Here is a 20,659-nt window from a genome sequence, read left to right as displayed (position 1 = left end):
TGACCACGGAGAGGTGCTGAAGTGGACCGGACAGCTCTGAGAATGGCTCTGATCCAGCCTTCATCCCGACACTAAGTGGGTCAGCTGGTTGGGGTCGGGCCTTCAGTCCTGCTCTCTCTTTGGTTGATAAGAGGCTCTGCTCTGCGTTTAGACGTATTCGAGCTGTAACCTGCGCTGATGAAACTGTAGATAAAGGTCTCAGCCAAAGAAAGAAAAGGCAGAGTAGGTAACCATGTTTTAAAACGCTGTTCTGTGTGACCGGCCCCCGAACAATAAAACGTGTTAGCCTTACGAGAGACCATGAATGGTAAAATAAGAAATCAGACATAGAAACCTGTTGTGCAAAAAGAAAACCTAAATGACTTTGACCTTTTTCTGCTCAGTGTTCAAAAGTGGTCTGAAACATGTTGTTGAGCAGGTTGGTTTTGACAGAAGCTGTTACAGAAATATGGAAGTGGATGGGCCCTTACCTCCTCCGTATGGACGTCACACAGCTTGTTGCCTGACAGAAGTTTGTTTTTCAGGCTCTTGTTCTAAAAGGAGAAAAAGACAAGAAGAATAGTACTCGATGAATTGGATTTGTCTCGTCTCCGTCTAGACTGCCTCATCACTGACCAGTAACGTCAGACAGTGGACCAGAGCAGTGTCCAGAGGTTTACTGACGAGAGAAGAGAAGGATCTGGCAGGAGAAATACCTGGGAGAAATGCAGCCAGCGGCCTCCACTGGAGCCTCATGCTCCTGGCCTACAGGTTATTTACATTACGGGCACAAAAGGTCCTCTTTGATGTGACAAGCAAGTAAAGCAGTACACAGGGCATCCTCCATGACCTATAACATATTCTCAAAAAGTCGTTCGGAAGTACATGATTGTACGAAAGGAAACTAATGTAATACTAAAGAATATTCAATTAAAATGTAATTGTATTACTTTTTTTCTAAATGTTTCTGTGTCATTGCTGGTATTTCCTACGGATCCACTCAATGTCAGTTCGGTCTTTTGGCCTCTATGCTGGACAGAGGGGCCTAGCCTTTCATCACAGTCTACAGAAGTTACTCCATGTTGGATTAAAGGGGAATGCTTTGTGTGAACCTGACCCACTATTGCCAATAGAATGATGTGTACTAAATAATAAACTTACAAATACAAATAAAAACATAAAAAGAAACATCAAAATGTCTATAAGGTCTGTACGTCTGGAGGACATCAGACCCACAGGTGGAGCTCACTGAAGCATTGACTGACGGACATCCCGTAGCCTCAAGCTGCTCTTTAAGGACGCTGAGCTGGGGGTGGGAGCGATAGCATGCTAGAGCTAGAGCAAGCGCTAGAGCTTCTTCTTCCTAGCGATAGCATCCTAGAGCTATTGCTAGAGCTTCTCCCTCCTAGCGATAGCATCCTAGAGCTAGAGCTTCTCTCTCCTAGCGATAGCATCCTAGAGCTAGTGCTAGAGCTTCTCCCTCCTAGCGATAGCATCCTAGAGCTAGTGCTAGGGCTTCTCCCTCCTAGCGATAGCATCCTAGAGCTAGTGCTAGAGCTTCTCCCTCCTAGCGATAGCATCCTAGAGCTAGTGCTAGAGCTTCTCCCTCCTAGCGATAGCATCCTAGAGCTAGTGCTAGGGCTTCTCCCTCCTAGCGATAGCAGCCTAGAGCTAGTGCTAGAGCTTCTCCCTCCTAGCGATAGCATCCTGCTAGGGCTTCTCCCTCCTAGCGATAGCATCCTAGTGCTAGAGCTTCTCCCTCCTAGCGATAGCATCCTGCTAGGGCTAGAGCTAGGGCTTCTCCCACCTAGCGTCCAGTGGGATGCTAAATGATCCTGTTTAGCGTAGCGATGAAATCTGAACCCGCTGTATAGACGCGGGGAGTCGTGGGGAATTAAATAAACACCAAATATGAAAGGGCAAACTGGCCCACTCCGCGGTTTCCTATTGTTTACCAGTTATGACTTCGTAATAAATGGAAGTAAATAGAGCCATCGTTTATGTACTCCAGCCATGTTTTCCACGCCTGGCCTGCTGGCCTTCATAAATTGAACTACAGACACAACTGGGGGAATTCATTTGATTGTAAACCAGAACGGCAGTAAGTAAGTGTTGTGAGCAGCCCCTGTGTTGTCCTTTGCAGTCAGCCCAGTGAGGAGGATCTATGGCGCTCAGCACTGCCCTCAGACCCCAGGCCCAGCCGCCCCTCAGGGAGGTCAGCTGCTAAGACTCAATCTCCTAATGGGTTTAATGTGGCGCGTGCCGGGGGTTCCCTTGAAGCGCTGAGGCCGAGGGGGCTGGAATACTGAGCGGTAAAACATTGGGGCGTGGGGGGCCAGGGGGTCAGCTCATCGACAGAACCCTGCTGCCGAAGGGTCGCGCCGACTGCACGGCGCTCACACGCTAACCTAAGAGGACCGCGCTTTACCGCCGCGCTGCCCTATCAGTGCCAACAAGCACTCTAAAATTACACCGCTTCCGCTGCGGCTGTTGTGATTGGTCTCCCATTAGAAGACGGCCGAGGCTGCAGGTAAGATTTAAGAGCCATGGTTTGAGGGTAATTTGTAAGAAATGGCAGCACCGCGAGTCAGCTCTTACTGAGTCAAATTCTCTGTGAGAAGATGTGTTTCAGGTTGACTGGGCCTCTATACAACCACATTTAGAGTTTAGAGTGCTCCCCGATTATTTAGGGCCAATCAGGCCATCTCTTCCCTGATTGGTTCAGGGGAATCTATTGTGCCTGTCAATCACAGTTGCAGGAGTGCAACACTCCTCAATGGAGGAGAAACCGAGGGAGGCGGAGAGCAGGGAGGAGGGACGGTTAAGTTGGTTATTTTCCTGCTCTCTTCTGCCCTCTCTCTTTACAACTCTCAGATCCTACTTACAGACGCTCTAAAAGAGTCTACTATCTTTAGTGTTTGAGTCTATTTATATCATCTGTCCAAGACATTATAAATGTTGTCATGCCTGCTTCCTCCTAAAACAGGTCTTTTAACTGAACTGAAGCTGCTTGTCGAGGTAGAACTGATCAAGAAGGCTGATGATCACTTCTGACAAACCTGCTTATCCTAACCGGCCCGAGTCGATGAAACATATTGACCAATTCAAATGAATCAATAAAGTTGTGTCACTGAGGGATAGTGACAGTCATCAAGACGACTGTCAATGTAATGAAACACAGCAGCCAGTGACAATATTATCATTGGCTTCATACTCCTCATAAATAAAATCGTACTCCGTTTGGCTCGCCTCCAGGGTCATAATTCACTGATTTTAAAGACCGTCCTTTTGGAGACACATATTGTACAATAAAGAACCGCCTTTCATAAAATACTGGCTTCATACATTATGAATTAGTTATTCTTTCCCAGTAAAAAACATAATTCAAGTGTCCTATTAATTTGGTCAGCAGTTTAACTTTTCAGTTATAGGAGATAATCATTTTAAACGACCACAAGCCTAGCATACACTAAGGTCAATGCCACACCAAACATTACCTTTCACACACACACACACACACACACACACACACACACACACACACACACACACACACACACACACACACACACACACACACACACACACACACACACACACACACACACACACAGGAGTAATGAGCTGATGTTTTGGGATGCGGCGAAGCAACATTGGCTGAGCAGTTATCAATTTCCAACACTGGCCCCTCCTCTCACCTCTAAAGAAGAGTGACCCCCCCACCCTGACTCTGGGACATAAAGAAGAATCTGTCACAAACGACCGGCTTTACCCTGACAACACCGCCCAGTGTAAATGAGATCCCGGCGTGGCTGTGTGTCAGAGTGCATTATGCTAAATGAGATAGAGCCAGCCCATATGTCAGAATGTATTACCCGCAGAAGGCTTTCACCGGGTAGCTTAGGGAGCTAAGACGTTCTGTGGCATTCTGATGTAGGGCTGCGTTCCCATTTCTAAACGTGGCTCGTCGATGAGTGGGTCGGGTTGTGTCCGTTGGGCGGGCCACAACTGGAATGACATTGTTAGCCTCTGTTATTTTGAGTATATATGTTCAACCACATAGCAAGTGTATAACAAGAACAGCCAGGCTGGACGCCATCTTTCAATTCAAGAATCAAACGTATTTACATATTACTATTAATTCATTTTATTCTCACACAATGGTGGGAGTTTGGGTTCTTACTACTACATTATTGTCTCTCTGCCCAAACATTTGCCATAATTAATATATTTGACCTTACACATATTAACACAGGGTTGTAAGCAGCAATGCATAATTACCTCATTTCTATTTTCACATAATGCACTAATTATAAGTTACACAAAGCAAATGGTGTTTACAGTCTGCAGTCTTCAGACTCTCTCTGAGGTACAATGCATTACCTTTGGGTCGGCCAGTTCACAATGTGTTAAACATTGTAATCCAAATGTCTTTGAAATCCTCCAAAAATGTTGATCCAGTGATCATTCATAGAAATGGTGCCTTTACTCGCTGTTTTTACATTTTTAATTATAATTAATAAGGCTCAAATGATCTAATGCTTTTGGTCATCACATCTGTTTCTAAAGCAAGACGTGTTTAACCTTTATATAAAAACAAACCAGCAACCAACCTTAAAAAAATAGATCTACATTTCTCAGTGGAGGTGGGTTACAAATAAATATACAGCACCGAAAATCACAACTCTGTTATGAGGAATTATTGAAAAAGTGTAGTTAATGTAGTTAATGTAGTTAATAAAGAAAAGTAGTTAGGTAATAGTATTAGTACTTTTCTAAAAAAGGCATTTGCTGAGACGGAAGGGTCGGTGTGGAAGAGGAACACTAAATAGTTCGAGGCACCAATAAATATTCAAATTCATTCACATTCATATTCAACAACTTTTTAACTAGCGAGAAAATAACATGAGATTTGCAAGATTAGAGTAACACAGAAAAACGCAGATCAAACAAAATCTGCTAAATGTCTGTGATGCGGATCAGAGAACGATCAGACTCCTTCACTCTCGCCTCGTCTATTCTTTACTTTGAATGGATCATCTTCCTTCCAGATGTCGTTTCTTTACATTGAAATCTTTGGCAATTGTTTTATATTGCAACATTGAAGAATAGGCCCATCTTAATGTTTCAAACTTCATATTGGGATAAATGTTAGGGTACGATTGATACAAATATTACAAGCTGATTCAATAACTCAATAAAACAAAGAAATGTTGTATTAGGGAATCTTAAACATCTTTAAATGGTCTATTTCACTGATAAGCGTTTCCAGTTGTTTCAGTCATTACAGGCAATTGGATGTTCAATCAGTAATGTAGCATCTGGCTCGCTGTCGTTCTGCTGACTCTTACAGCACAGCGGCTGCTGGTGCAGTCCTCAGACTGCCCAGCACGCAGTTTAGACCTACACTCACACCCACGTGGTTTATCATTATTACACACACACACACACACACACACACACACACACACATACACACACACACACACACACACACACACACACACACACACACACACACACACACACACACACAACCCATTTTGGATAGAGATTCAAATCCTGATTTGGGAGCTGTATGTAGATCGAAACTCTAGCAAAGAGCGGTTTTCTTTCCGGGTAATTAGGCAGAGTATATCTAAATTTTTTATCCCACATGGGGAAGTGGCGTCCATGATATTGAGAGATGTATATTGCATGTCGTGGAGAGAAATCGCTGCTCTCTTCATGTGTCAAAACTGATTAAACAAAAAGTACATCAGGGAGGATAAATAAATCATGAATACATATTTTATCTCTTCATTCTATCTTATGTTAAATAAAGAATCCACGTTTTCTCACGTGACTTCTGAACATTCATCCTCATAGTACATGCAGGGTGCATGAGTGTGTGAACAGTGACCCCTGGTGACCCCTGACCCCAGGTGACCCCTGACCCCAGGTGACCCCTGACCCCAGGTGCCTCAGCCCTTTGTCATATGAGGCTCTATGGGGACTCTGGGCTCTGCTACCCCATCGGCCTCGGCTCTGACGGACGGACTGAGGTCTCTCAGCCTCTGAGAACCCCTCCCCAGACCCACAGGGCCGGGCTCCCTGAGAGAGGGGCCCCTCCCCAGACCCCAGGGCCGGGCTCCACGAGAGAGGGGCCCCTCCCCAGACCCCGAGGGCCCCCAGACCCCCAGGGTCGGGCCCCTCCCCAGACCCCCAGGGCCGGGCTCCATGAGAGAGGGGCCCCTCTCCAGACCACCAGGGCCGGGCTCCATGAGAGAGGGGCCCCTCTCCTGACCCCAGGGCCGGGCTCCATGAGAGAGGGGCCCCTCCCCAGACCCACAGGGCCGGGCTCCCTGAGAGAGGGGCCCCTCTCCAGACCACCAGGGCCGGGCTCCATGAGAGAGGGGCCCCTCCCCAGACCCCCAGGGCCGGGCTCCATGAGAGAGGGGCCCCTCTCCAGACCACCAGGGCCGGGCTCCATGAGAGAGGGGCCCCTCTCCAGACCCCCAGGGCCGGGCTCCATGGGAGGGGGGCCCCTCTCCAGACGGGACGCGGACCTGCCCTCAGGGGGTCCTGCGGGCCTGAGCCAGCCTCTGGAGGGTCCTGGGGGTCGGGACGCGTTCCCTGGCCCCTAGGTTCCTGGAAGGACTGGCCCCGCTGGGGGAGCCTGCCCATCCCACCAGCTTCCACCCTAGGCAGGGCCCTGACTCTGAGCTGGTCAAACCCCTCACTAACCCTAACTGTATTGATCAGGGGGGTCCATGGATGATATCAGCTGATTCAAGATTCAGCGTTACAGAAACGACCACGAGGATAGCTTGCTATCCAGCTCCTAGCGCACAATGTGACAGACTGTTAGAACTTCTGCAGCCGCCTGCTGCACACGTCCACAGACCAGATCCTCCTGAAACGAGGATCTGTCTGTCCCCCGAGACTCGGCCTCTGTCTGTCCGTCCTCAGACAGATGGCCTCAGTCTGTCTGTCCAGTCCATCATTCGGTTCCCATCATCTCGGTGACCTTGGTTCTGAGCAGGACACTCCATCTCTTCTCTCCTATAATCAGACTGGGTCTGAGATTTCCCACTAGTCTGCTCAGCAGATCCCCGCCGGGCACCTCCTGCTACATTTCTTTAACTAGATTACCTAGAATAGCTAGTTAAGATCTTCTACCCTCACAAAGATAACAAAAGAGACTACATCCTTACGAGATGATGAAACAAAGTGCAAATCTAATGCCAGCAACAGCTCAAATTAAATACAAAAGAACAAACTAGTGTAGTGTCTGGCTATGTCTTGAGATGCGATATCCATACTCTACATATCAGACTAATTATTGCTCTGATCTCCATCACCCCTCCCTGTTCACAAGATGTTGTGTCAGCGTATCTCTAGAGTTTCAGAGGAGATCAAACAATCTGTTTGTGTGGAGCAAATAAGGTTTACACACCAAACCACTGTAGGAGTGATGTGATGTCTTGGCTTCAGGGATATGGGCTTACTTGTGAAACTGACGGAAAACAGCCAGGCGTCAGTCATATTACTGCTGCAATAGCTTTTTGATTGAAACGTATAAGTTATTGTCTTCCGGCTGTTATAGGAAAGCTGCCGTCTTTTTGTTTCTGCCACAACAAATATCCTGCACAAATATAGCTGCAAACAGCGATGAAGGCATCCGGGCTCAGAGGAAACGGAGTACTCTTATTTTTAAAATGTGGCAGATGTCAACACATATCTTAAGTACCATGAAAATATCATCGCAATCCAGGGGAGCACATGATGTGTGGACATTGATCTAAATTCTGCCCACGGGAAAAGCAAAGCATTTCTACATGTTCGTAGCATGTTACTCGTCTATGTATGAATGATAACAGCAGTAACATCGTCATTATAATCATATTAATTTATCATAACTGAGCTATGAGGTATCATGATAAGAATCATTATACACCTTAGGATACTGGACAACCTTTACTCTGCTCAGTAGAACAGGGGCCAGCAACCCAAAGCCCTTTGGAGGCCAAGCCCTTTGGAGGCCGAGCCCTTTGGAGGCCGAGCCCTTTGGAGACCGAAGCCCTTTGGAGGCCAAGCCCTTTGGAGGCCAAGCCCTTTGGAGGCCAAGCCCTTTGAAGACCGAAGCCCTTTGGAGACCGAAGCCCTTTGGAGGCCAAGCCCTTTGGAGGCCAAGCCCTTTAGAGACTGAAGCCCTTTGGAGACCGAAGCCCTTTGGAGACCGAAGCCCTTTGGAGACCGATTCCTCTGGGGCAGTGGCCTGGCGAGGTCTACCTCCATTGCTGTGAGCACATGCACAACCCACACGCACGTGCACAAAGAACTATTATTGCATCACTTTACATGCCCTCACACGCTGTAGAGGGCAATAATAAAGGCTGTGAGGAGAAGATCATTCATTGAGCACACACATAAAGTGAGGCAGCACCGACTCAATCCCCAGTGCCACGGATGCTGCATCTACTGCTCAGACGGTGTCTTCGTGCTGGCTCTGATCTTCTTCTCCAGTGGCCAGGCAAGGATTCTTGCTTTTCTCTTTGGTACTAAGTGAGCGGCACCAGCCATGACCGGTTCCTCTCTGAGTTTAATTGGTTAAATGTTGGCGCTCCAAACACCTACTCACCTTAAAGTGAGTTCTTGAGTAACATCAAGCAAGCTCAAATTCAACATTTAAAAGAGCCTACTCAAGCTCTGAGCATGCTTTGGGGAACAATAAAGCCAGTTCTGCGCCTCAGACTGCTTTCGGGTAACATAACTTATTACCATGCTGGTCATGAATAGAGCAGGATCATCAGACGCACTGAGCCATAGCCAGCCTCGGAGATTAGCAGTACGTAAGTGTATAGAATATCAACACACCAGGAAATATAAACGTCTATATTCCGTACATAAAGCTGATCAGGGAGAAAATACTGCCATCCCCTGTAGCAAGTGTAACGTCGTTATTTATCGGAATGATGAGGCAGCGATCGCCTAATGAAGTCTAATAAATCAGCGCGTCGCTACGCTTGCATATCTGTCTTTATATTTCACAGTAATAACTCAACAGACAAATGTGAAAGCCCCACATGAGGAGCTTCCACGGATATCTCTCTGAAATCGACGTCTAGATATGATCGTTGAGAGCAACACATCAGGTTTAGGGACACAATGGCAGATGGACAATATCTACACCCACATATTCCCTAAAAGATAACGGCAGAAAACATATCTGAGCGAGAGCAAAGACAGTGACTGTGCGCTTGTGGGTGTCGGCCGCGTGGTGCTTCATTTTATGTGCGCAATCATTTCTCTTTTTTTCCAAACAGGCGGTGTTAACCCCCCAAACTCTACAATGCTAACATGATAGCACTAGCTGTTGCAGACCCTACATTCAAATGTGTACTTACATGCTAATGTAAGCATGCTAATACGCCTGCATGCTATGGTCCTAAGAGGCTAGCATGTTCTTGTACTTAGATAATCAATTGAGACGAGCAATAAACAGTTTAAGCCCAACAGTGAGGTGTATAATGTGTGTAAGAAGTCTAAATATTGTGGGAGTTTTCACAGTTTATACATCGGTGTGACATCTTCAAGTCTACACTGGTGTTTGAATGCAAGTTAGATTTGTGTTTAATATTTTAAATATTTTTGGTCAATTGGCGTGCAAAGTGAATCCGTGGTTCCTTGGCAAACCTGAGGATTACATTCTGAGATCCTGTTCTACAGACGGACACAAGCGGCTGAAACACAACCCCCTGGTGGAGGTAAACGTTCTCTGGGGGAGAGCAGAGCGGTAAAGTGAGCGTGGCTGTGAGACAGCAGAACGCTGGATCCAGAGCCACCAACAGGATCAATGATCAATACAAACGACAGCAGAACGCTGGATCCAGAGCCACCAACAGGAATCAATGATCAATACAAACGGCAACAGAACGCTGGATCCAGAGCCACCAACAGGAATCAATGATCAATACAAACGACAGCAGAACGCTGGATCCAGAGCCACCAACAGGAATCAATGATCAATACAAACGGCAACAGAACGCTGGATCCAGAGCCACCAACAGGAATCAATGATCAATACAAACGGCAACAGAACGCTGGATCCAGAGCCACCAACAGGAATCAATGATCAATACAAACGGCAACAGAACGCTGGATCCAGAGCCACCAACAGGAATCAATGATCAATACAAACGGCAACAGAACGCTGGATCCAGAGCCACCAACAGGAATCAATGATCAATACAAACGGCATAGAACGCTGGATCCAGAGCCACCAACAGGAATCAATGATCAATACAAACGGCATAGAACGCTGGATCCAGAGCCACCAACAGGAATCAATGATCAATACAAACGGCAGCCTGTGAGACCCAAGCGATGCTCGTGAGTAACAGCAGCACTTTAAATGGGTGGGCCCATTCCTGACTCGGCTAACAAGGTGAGCGAGTGCATTCTGAGTAATAATACCGCAGATCAACTTTCTATATGCTTTCCTATTGAAGAAGACACAACAGAATTTTCGGATAAATGACAATGTTAAGATAACTTTCGCTCATGGCAGAAATATCTGTATATGATTACAATTAAGAACTCATTCATTTTTTATATTGTTTGTATTATGATTTGATCCGTGGACAGTAAAAATTATGAGTAAAAAGTAAACATGAGGTCGTCGTCTCCCTCCCTCCCTCTCTTTCGCACTCACTCCATTATTTCTCTCTATCTACCTCTCTCTGTCCACCATCACTCTCCCTCCCTCCCCCTCTCTCTCTGTCCACCATCACTCTCCCTCCCTCCCCCTCTCTCTCTCCCTAACCCATCTCTCTCCCTCCCTACCTCCCTCTCTCTTTCCCTCCCCCATCTCGCTCTCCATCCATCCCCCCTCTCTCTCCCTCCCTCTCTCCCTCCCTCATCTCTCTCTCTCCCTCCCTCCCTCCCTCCCTCCCTCTCTCTCTCTCCCTCCCCCATCTCTCTCCCTCCCCCATCTCTCTCCCTCCCTCCCTCTCTCTCTCCCTCCCCCCTCTCTCTCTCCCTCCCCCTCTCTCTCTCCCTCCCCCATCTCTCTCTCCCTCCCCCTCTCTCTCTACCTCCCCCTCTCTCTCTTCCTCCCCGTTCACTCTCCCTCCCTCCCTCTCTCTCCCTCCCCCATCTCTCTCCCTCCCTCCCTCCATCTCTCTCCCTCTCTCTCTCTCTCTCTCTCTCCCTCCCCCATCTCTCTCCCTCCCTCTCTCCCTCCCCCATCTCTCTCCCTCCCTCCCTCTCTCTCTCCCTCCCCCGTCTCTCCCCCTCCCTCCCTCCCTCTCTCTCTCCCTCCCCCATCTCTTCCCCTCCTTCCCTCCCTCTCTCTCTCCCTCCCCCATCTCTCTCCCTCCCTCCCTCCCTCTCTCTCTCTCCCACCCCCATTTCCCTCCCTCCCTCCCATTATCATCCCCTGCCCTACGGGACGCTCATTTGTAACAGACAAAATGGCCGCTGCAGTCAGACAGTTTGTGGAACATTGTTTCTGAGTCTGTGATTAGAGTTTCCACAAGTATAGACTCAATGCCAAGGCTGGAGAACCGAGGGGAATGCTTTTGATCGTTTGGTCGCATCTTTCAAAGCGAACAATTTAACGCTCACTGGGGGGTCCTCACCTCAACAGTGGCTTTATTCTAGTGGCATCGTCCTAGGTCTACATGCCGTGCTGACATAATTCCATATACTACTCATCCAATGCAAGTTTTTTATTGTCTTAAATATGCCTTTATTATGTTCATAGAACAGATACAGCAGTTCAATGTTGAATTCATTTGACGGGTCCTTCAAACCTTCCAACATTCAAAACACAATGCAAGAGAATGTCCATTACATAGCTGAGGTGTGTTTCCCATAATATCGCCCATTTCTCCCCTGCTGTAATATTCTATCATACACAGCTCCCTTCCAGAGTTACCTCACTATCTGGTCAATAGTCCTCTGCCTCCCCACGCTGGGCTCCAGCCACACACTGGCAACGTCCTTCAACTCAATCGTACATAACGTAGTACGCAAAGGTTCTGCATTAGAAGCATTCTTGGCCTTTTCCTTCCTCTTGTTTAAAAGAGCATTACGTTTTTTAAACAGATAGAATGTATTGTAATAACGTCCAGGGGTGATGGCGACTCCAGACTGTTTATGTGTTCATCATGAGGCTCTTGATTCCTCCCCCTGCTCTCTGTTTGTTTATCTCTTTCAACGCAATGCAACATATATCGAGGAGTGACGGGAGAAGAAAAGAAGACAATGACAGGAAACCATTTGTGACTAAACACATCAGCGGGGAGACGGCGCCGGTGTCTATTACGATCCTCCGACAGCCTGATGAATCCCAGCAGGGCCGAGTCAATCTGTATATCATTTCACTCAAAACACTCATAATGGGCAATCATGGAGAATGCTCTGAAAGACGGTCATTGATTGTGACTTTCCGGTGAGGAGCGGCCCGAAGCACCTCTCTCGCTGCGGTATGCCCTCTGTGAGGATGCGCAGTGGGAGGTTATCGGTAATGGAACGGGCGGCGAGGGTAAGCTGGGGCAGTGCTTTAAGACGTTCCTCGCCTCAGGTGCATCAAAGCACACCGACACACCAGAGGCCGCGACGCGTGGATGATAGCATGTTGCCTTCCGTTATCTCTGGGAAAATGTCCCCTTTTCCAATGTAAATGCAAATGTAAGGTCAACGTTCCGCACATTATGTCGTCTCTTTCTCTTAGGTCTTCTGATGTATTGATGGGTAGGTATGTAGGCGCCAAGGTGAGCACCCTGTGGGAATCTGGTTCTTATTTAGGAGCAGTAAAGCTACTGTTTCAGATGAGCTAAAAACTGGGATTTCAAAGAATATACTTTGGGCTGTGTGTTGCCCCACGGCACCTCTGCGATGCTTTCTAAGTACCGTTGTTTTGTTTGAGCGTTATGAAGACTGATGTTGCGTATGAAATGTGCCACACTCCGAGGTGTTATATGACTAGTGTCCAACAACTTTATCCCTCACAAGGACATCATCGTGAAAACGTCCAGAACGATCTCTAAACACCAGAACCTCCACACACCGCGGGTTAGACTATTCATTCACATTTACCTTCAGGGCATTTAGCAGACACTTTGATCCAGAGCCACTTACAAGAACCAAGTGCATAGAACCAAGAGCCAAGCACTAACAATCACTAGGTTAACCCATTCCCCGAATACAACAAAGATAGCCAGGATAAGAATCTACAGAATGGAGTGAGGTTTGCCGTCCCTCAAGGTCAATCAAGTATCGCAGAAAAACATTTAGACAGTCATACATCCACAACGGCTTTTAAACGTGTCGGCACAATCATGATGGAGTGATCGAGTGTTAAAAAAGAAAGTCTTCATGTGTTGTGTGGGACAGCAAACCACAATACACAACATAATGTGTTAGACCACAGAACTATAGACAAAACAGCAGTAATCCCTGATGGATGGATGCATATTATGTTTATACTAGTTATATTATATTAGCATATTATGAATCCTAAATGTTTCCACGAGTCAACACCATGAAGAAATGATTATGACATAACTGTTATTGTTAAATGTTGACACAAAATGAATATGCGTGCGGTAATGGTTTGAAGAGAAGCAACCCCCATCTCTCCCAGTCGTGCGATCATTAGAGGCTCTCTGTGTAGATCAGTACTGGGAGCATCATTCAACCCCACTACAATGACTGGATCAGTACTGGGAGCATCATTCAACCCCACTACAATGACTGGATCAGTACTGGGAGCATCAATCAACCCCACTACAATGACTGGATCAGTACTGGGAGCATCAATCAACCCACTACAATGACTGGATCAGTACTGGGAGCATCAATCAACCCCACTACAATGACTGGATCAGTACTGGGAGCATCATTCAACCCCACTACAATGACTGGATCAGTACTGGGAGCATCAATCAACCCACTACAATGACTGGATCAGTACTGGGAACATCAATCAACCCCACTACAATGACTGGATCAGTACTGGGAGCATCAATCAACCCCACTACAATGACTGGATCAGTACTGGGAGCATTATTCAACCCCACTACAATGACTGGATCAGTACTGGGAGCATCATTCAACCCCACTCCAATGACTGGAGGGACAATGATCTGCATTAAATGACCTTGTGTTTGTCTTAGTGAATCACTCTTACTAGGCACTGGGGCTCACGGGGTGTTTCAAACACACCGTCCCACTTACAGCCTGCGTCCTCAAACTCACTCCTCCGTGTTTGTGATTTACAGTGAGGATGATGAAGGACGATCAACGTAATGAAACGCCGTTGGGACCTGACAGCCCGCAGAGCCCAGTAGACCGCAGAGACAGTGAGCGCCATGCCAGGGAACCCTTGGATAGTGGGAGGACTCGTGACATTCTGCTGTGATACTTCCTAAGTGTTTTTTGTGTCTGTTGTCAGATTTATTTGGAGTGATTTGATGTTTGCTGGTTTGTTCACTCTCTCTCACTCCCTCACTCCCTTTCTTGCTCTGGTGACTCAGGAAGTTGTCAAGACTTTCGCCGCCTTTTCAGATGGATCTTGGAAAAAATGTAAGCATTAATAATATGTCATTCATTGTTATAAATAGTGCAATATTTATTATAAATGAATCATAATTCATCATGTACAACGGTATTCTACATATTGTTATTAAACTTCAGTTAGGTTCTAGAGTTGGACAAAGGTTATGTCGATAAAATGATAACTTTTTATATTACTCCCCATAAACAAAAAGCTTGACTGGGGCGACCTGCGTTTGGCCTTTAATCCTCTGGTCTCTCATGTGATCACATCAGAGTGCTCTGGGAGCCACATCCTGAATGCCAGCACCAGAGTACGTAAAGTTCACACAGTTCTGCGGACCCAGTCGGACCGTCGTCCCCCCCCCCCCCCCCCCCTCCCCCAAGACTGATCTGGAACAGAGGAAAAGCCCAATCTTAAAATGTCACAATGCCACCGCGCTTAAATTACAGATGAGGTGGGCTGGTCCCGGGGGGGGGGGGGGGGCTCAAATCAGCTCTACTTCCATGTTACAAACGTTGCCATGTGCTATGGGAATCAAATCAAACAGAACTAACACTGCTATAGTCCTGTGTGACCGTCCAGAAATGGGTTTCAATCCCCAATGGATATCAGCATCGGCCTCGCAGGGCGGCAATTGATTTCCAAATATGGGCATGACCTTACGTTGCTCAAAAAAGCTCCAGCCAATCAGAATCCATAACTAAGTGACGCTGGCTCTCTTGGCCGTATCAGGGGGTACAATGTGAGGCAGAAACACCTCCTCCTCTAATTGGAGTCAGGGTTCCACTCTGGTCGGCATATCACCCTCCGGGTATTTTCCAATTCATTTTCCGTTACCTTTCTGTGCTCACAGAGGTTCCTTGTGGCTCCACCCTGCAGTACCTCTATAGACAGTGTGGCTCCACCCTCCAGTACCTCTATAGACAGTGTGGCTCCACCCTCCAGTACCTCTATAGACAGTGTGGCTCCACCCTCCAGTACCTCTATAGACAGTGTGGCTCCACCCTCCAGTACCTCTATAGACAGTGTGGCTCCACCCTGCAGTACCTCTATAGACAGTGTGGCTCCACCCTGCAGTACCTCTATAGACAGTGTGGCTCCACCCTGCAGTACCTCTATAGACAGTGTGGCTCCACCCTGCAGTACCTCTATAGACAGTGTGGCTCCACCCTGCAGTACCTCTATAGACAGTGTGGCTCCACCCTCCAGTACCTCTATAGACAGTGTGGCTCCACCCTCCAGTACCTCTATAGACAGTGTGGCTCCACCCTGCAGTACCTCTATAGACAGTGTGGCTCCACCCTGCAGTACCTCTACCTCCACCGACGGGCTGACAATAATCCTCAATATGTAAACAGAGTGCGCTGCCCTGAACCAGACAGACGGCAGCATACGGGGGCGAATCGTTTGATATCGGCCCGACTGCAGCTGGGACCTGGACTCTGACGGGACGTTTTGCTGTGCTTGCATTGTGACGACACAAAACAAATAACAGCTTTCCTTTGATTGTAGCCTTCTCCTCATGACTTAGTCATCGTTTGATTTGGCATTCCAGGCTCTCTAGATGACAAATATTGAACGGCGTTCAAATATTATGAAAGATTAAAGTGACTGGAGTTAGTGTGCAAACCGTTCACACATGGTAGTTAGTTTTACATTTCTCATTATTCTTTATCCAATTCTAAATTATATTTTTCATTAATTTGGGGTTACGTCATTTTACTTTTATATATATGCCAATTCCTCTCTCTTTGTCTCAGCCACTTGCATTATGAAGCAGTCGATGATTAAAGGTCTCCTGCTTTATTCTAAGTTTCATAATGTATGAAGGAAACAGTGACCACACATGAGCTGCCGACACCAGATCGTGCTACAGAGGAACAAAACGGGAACTCGAGAGTTCAGGATGGTTTAACGAGGCCAGCAACGGTGGGGTGTCCAAAATAATACCATGTTTGTGAAATAGTTTAGAAATATGGATATGTTTAGTCTGGGGGATGAGTTACAATGTTTAACTGGATGGTTATGCTCCATATAGAAGCAGATGGCATGGAAACGCCAGATAATAATTCTGCTTTGATGCTTAACTAAGTGAGGGATAATCTAAGGGCTCAGTTTAGTAAGAATCTGAATGTGCTAAAGAGCATTCACAGTCCTTCTGTCAACCCAGCTGGTGAAGGCTCTTCTCTTCTCACAGGGGTTTTGTTTGCATCAATCGGATTGTCTCGGAGAATAGACCCCATTTCACAGAGGTGTCACCATCGGACAAACACAGGTGTCAATCAAACCATTAAGGGTCTGTGTTTATCTACGAGGGCACAGGTTCCATGGTCTGTGTGTGACACAACACTGAGGCCTGACGTGATCTCTGTTTGGGGGAGGAGAATCCCATGAGTGCTGGTACAGAGTGCAGCTAGGACTGTACTGTACATACTGAACATTGTTCACTCCGATTAGCCACGCCCTTCCACCCTTCCGACGCACCTATTTTATGTTGTGCGTCCTGGCACTCAAAGGAAAGTTCTTAGATGTGTATCCTCTTATCCTAGCTATCTTTGCTGTATACGGGGAATGGGCTAACCTAGTGATTGTTAGTGCTTGGTTCTATGAACATCCTTACTGTCCCGTCAGAGATATATTGTTGTTTCTCTTCTGACAAATGTACTTATTGAAAGTGGCTTTGGATAAAAGCGACTGCTAAGCGCCCTCAATTTAAATGAAACCTCCAGCTCTGCATGCATCACTCAGCTCGGTGTCTCCAGCCGCCCTGAAGCAGCCCTGAGTAACGACGGCCAGCTGACGACCCTCGGGAACCACAAGCGTCCGCAGACTCTGATCCAACGGGTCGCACGGCGAGTGGAAACAGAGAGCTGAATGTACATGATGTAGTGGAGGCCTGCGGGACGGCGCGGCGAACAGCGAGCAGCGCGCCAGTGGGCCGGACTCCGTTCACGGGTTGCTTGGCAACAGGCCAGCGGCAGAACTTCATGTGCTGGCGGAGCCAAATACATGATAAAAGAAACAAGCGAATAATAATCTGTGGTTGCTTATTACTGTTTACTAATGAGAAGCGTTTGTAGAACGGTGGAAGCGATAGCCACCCGAGGTCACGCTGTTATTGAACGGTTCAAATCATTTCTCCCCATAAACGCTGAGAACGTAGCGTGGTGGGGGGTTGTTCTATCAATGATTTTTTATTCTAATTATTCTTATATCAATATTATTATTATTATTCTAACTGAGAGACTCATTCATACTCATTAATAAACCCTTTTTGTAGTTAGTATCAGTACTGTGTGTTACTGATGGCCGTTCCTTCATAACATACAGAACCACGATGGGATTCTGATCATCTGATCACGAAGACTTTGAGGTTCAGTCCGTTTCCCTTGAGGAGGCTCAAGCCTGTTGAAGCAGAGAGCCGTTTAGGAAGCTCTTTGTTTCTGTTTCCATCTGCTTCTACGTCCCGCTCCTAAAACACTGACAGATAAACTGTCACGGTAATGACAGCAGCCTCTTAGTCTCTGATGTCTCCTACGAGAGTTCACATCCTAAGAGCTTCAGATCTGGAACGCTGGGAGATGTGATGACAGCATTTCTGTACCGCGATCTGATTTTAGAATAACGGGCAGAGCAAAATTACCAATAATAACATAATCATGTTTCTTGTTTGTGTGTAAACTAGCAAACACCGATGTTTACTCTAAAAGCATAGATGAGAGTCGGATAAAGGGTTTCAGAGCAAAAGTTATGTTAGAAATGACAGCCTTGATGTGCATCTCTTGGCACACACACACACACACACACACACACACACACACACACACACACACACACACACACACACACACACACACACACACACACACACACACACACACACACACCAACCCATTGACATTGTTAGTCATGTTGCATGAGGTGCTACTAGATTATTGACTCATATATATATTTTTAATATCCGTTGGGTTTATATAATGCGTTGCAGCAGAAGCTCTACATAAGAGTGTGTGGGGGGCATGACACAGTGTCCACCACAGGGTGAACCGTCGCCCGATGAGGCCGAGCTGCCAGTCGCACGAGGAAGAGGAGGGACAGAATCCAGGAGATATCAGACTCATAGTAAGAGCATATCAACAGCTACATTTAGCAACTCATTTTACTCTGCTGTTCCTCCTTATCTTTATGACGTCACCTTGGATCTGGGAACAGCATTCAGCATCAGGTTCATTATTTACTCCCTCAGGAGGTCCAAGGGTTTCCCGCTCAAGAGTGAATGCAAACGTCTCTGGAATCGTTTGGGAAGGAGGTTTGATGCTAACCAGGAGGAATACGTTTCGAGTCCTCACGTTGGTAACGAGGCTAGCAAGCAGCATCAGAAATACACAAGAACACCGTGGTGTCACATGACAACCACCTGCCTCTACTTGTAGGTTTCAAATGTTTGTTTAAAAAGGAAACGTGTGGAAAAAGTCCTTCAGGACAGATCCCCCTTTGTGAGGTAGTCGTGGAACACCACCTTCTCTGAGTCGAGTCTCAGAGAAGGTGGGATCCTTTGGATCTACAGGCTCAGGTAAGAGGTCTCAGTGCACCGGGGCACATGAAGGCTTATGGTAAAATATTACCATTTTACTTTACTGCTACTTCTCTCCAATAATATCATGCTGACAAAACAGTTTTGGTCCCCCAGTATTTCAGAGGATTCATAAACACGTCTCCCAGCCTTTACCTGGGGAGCAGCCACTACTGCACCACGGTGGAGAGGGGAGCCACATTAACAGAGGCACTTACCTCTTGCTGGAGATCTTTAATGACTTTGGTCTTTTTCTCCATCTCGGTCTTGAGGTACTTGATCTAAACGAAGAGGAACAGCAACCAGAAAACAAAGAGAAAACTGTTAAACCAATGGAAGGAAGGTTAAACTGGGAAAAGATTAGATTATACAAATAACTTGTGAGAAGTGGCAATAAAGTGACTATTATACTGCTAGAGAATATGTTCATGATATTGGATTCCATACTTAACATTGCATATACTGTGCTAATTGACACTGCAAATTGAGAATATTGTGCCGTTTATAAAGTGCAGTTTAACTGCTAGCAAATATTTTCATGATGATATTTGATGAACCACGATACAACTCACTAAATCAATAGTGACTTAGCTAAACAATAAACAAATGACCTGTATTCCTTCATCATTTCAAGCCGAGCAAGGCTCCTCCTATATCTTTAAAGTCTGGTTCTGAGGGTTTAGGAAGCAGTTAGGTAGGAGTTGACTTCCATCCTATCATTTCTTCATAGGATGTCTGAAACAATTTGAGGCATACACTGCTTGGAATCCGGCACAGCATGGAGCCAGCTCTCAGACAGGTCTCCACTGTGTGACTGATTGAACACTGTTTACTTTGTTCTGTCCTTCTGAAGTACCATTTGCATTTGCCTTTTTAAAAGCCTCCCTCCCTGCCTCCCCTTTTCCTGCTCAAGTTCTAAGTGACGGCATCCATTATGGTTTGTGTTTAGCCGCCTGTCAGGGCCGCAAATTAAGAAAGAGAAATAAACCCCATACTGTTGCCTCTGGCTCAGTGCTCTAGTGAGGTGAGGAGAGCAGACTAAAGCCTGGTCCCTCCTGTCTTCCACCGGGAATAAAGAGACCTCAGCCGGACTGAAGGTGTCCTTCAGAGAGGTCGTCCTCCGTCTCTATCGGCCCTCGTGCAGGAGGCTCCAGCCCTGACACCGTAACGGCCTCAGGGAGGGAGACGGTAAACTAGACCTCAGCCATTGACTCACATCGCCCAGCAGTGTGTGATAACATCACAGTTCATGTTGGAGGCTTTCCGTCACTGTCACGGCCCACGGGCACGCCTGGGAACATCTCCCAGCACCGGTGATCGTACTTTTCAGAGCTGAGCCCAGGGAGTACATAATACAGAAAGTAGAAAACGACCGAGAGAAGATGGAAACTGTCTGCTCAAACTTAGGTTTGAGATCAAATGTAAATGTGTTCTGAGCCCCAGACTGCATCTCTGATAGAGAGAAAAAAGAACTATCCATGTGTTATATTAACTGTGGAACATGAATAAAAAGCCCAAGCCATTATAGAAATGGATAAAGTGGGGTGTCAGGTGCTGGA

The 20,659-nt window shown here is 46.7% G+C and overlaps 1 protein-coding gene across 2 annotated transcripts in view; it reads right to left on the bottom strand.

Moving 5' to 3' along the window:
- luzp2 (leucine zipper protein 2) overlaps positions 1-20,659 on the bottom strand; it is a 111,163-nt gene that overhangs the window by 29,403 nt on the left and 61,101 nt on the right. For both annotated transcript variants that reach the window (XM_030377870.1, XM_030377869.1), the window contains exons 5-6: positions 19,319-19,381; positions 471-533 (exon numbers count right to left, since the gene is read on the bottom strand). In XM_030377870.1, the coding sequence (XP_030233730.1) occupies positions 471-533; positions 19,319-19,381 (126 nt within the window). The remainder of the gene's footprint in view (positions 1-470; positions 534-19,318; positions 19,382-20,659) is intronic.

This window comes from Gadus morhua, chromosome 14, assembly GCF_902167405.1.
Source record: "Gadus morhua chromosome 14, gadMor3.0, whole genome shotgun sequence".
Taxonomy (NCBI): Eukaryota; Metazoa; Chordata; class Actinopteri; order Gadiformes; family Gadidae; genus Gadus; species Gadus morhua.
Note: the sequence above shows the minus strand (reverse complement) of the source record. Positions and strands in the feature narration are given on the sequence as shown.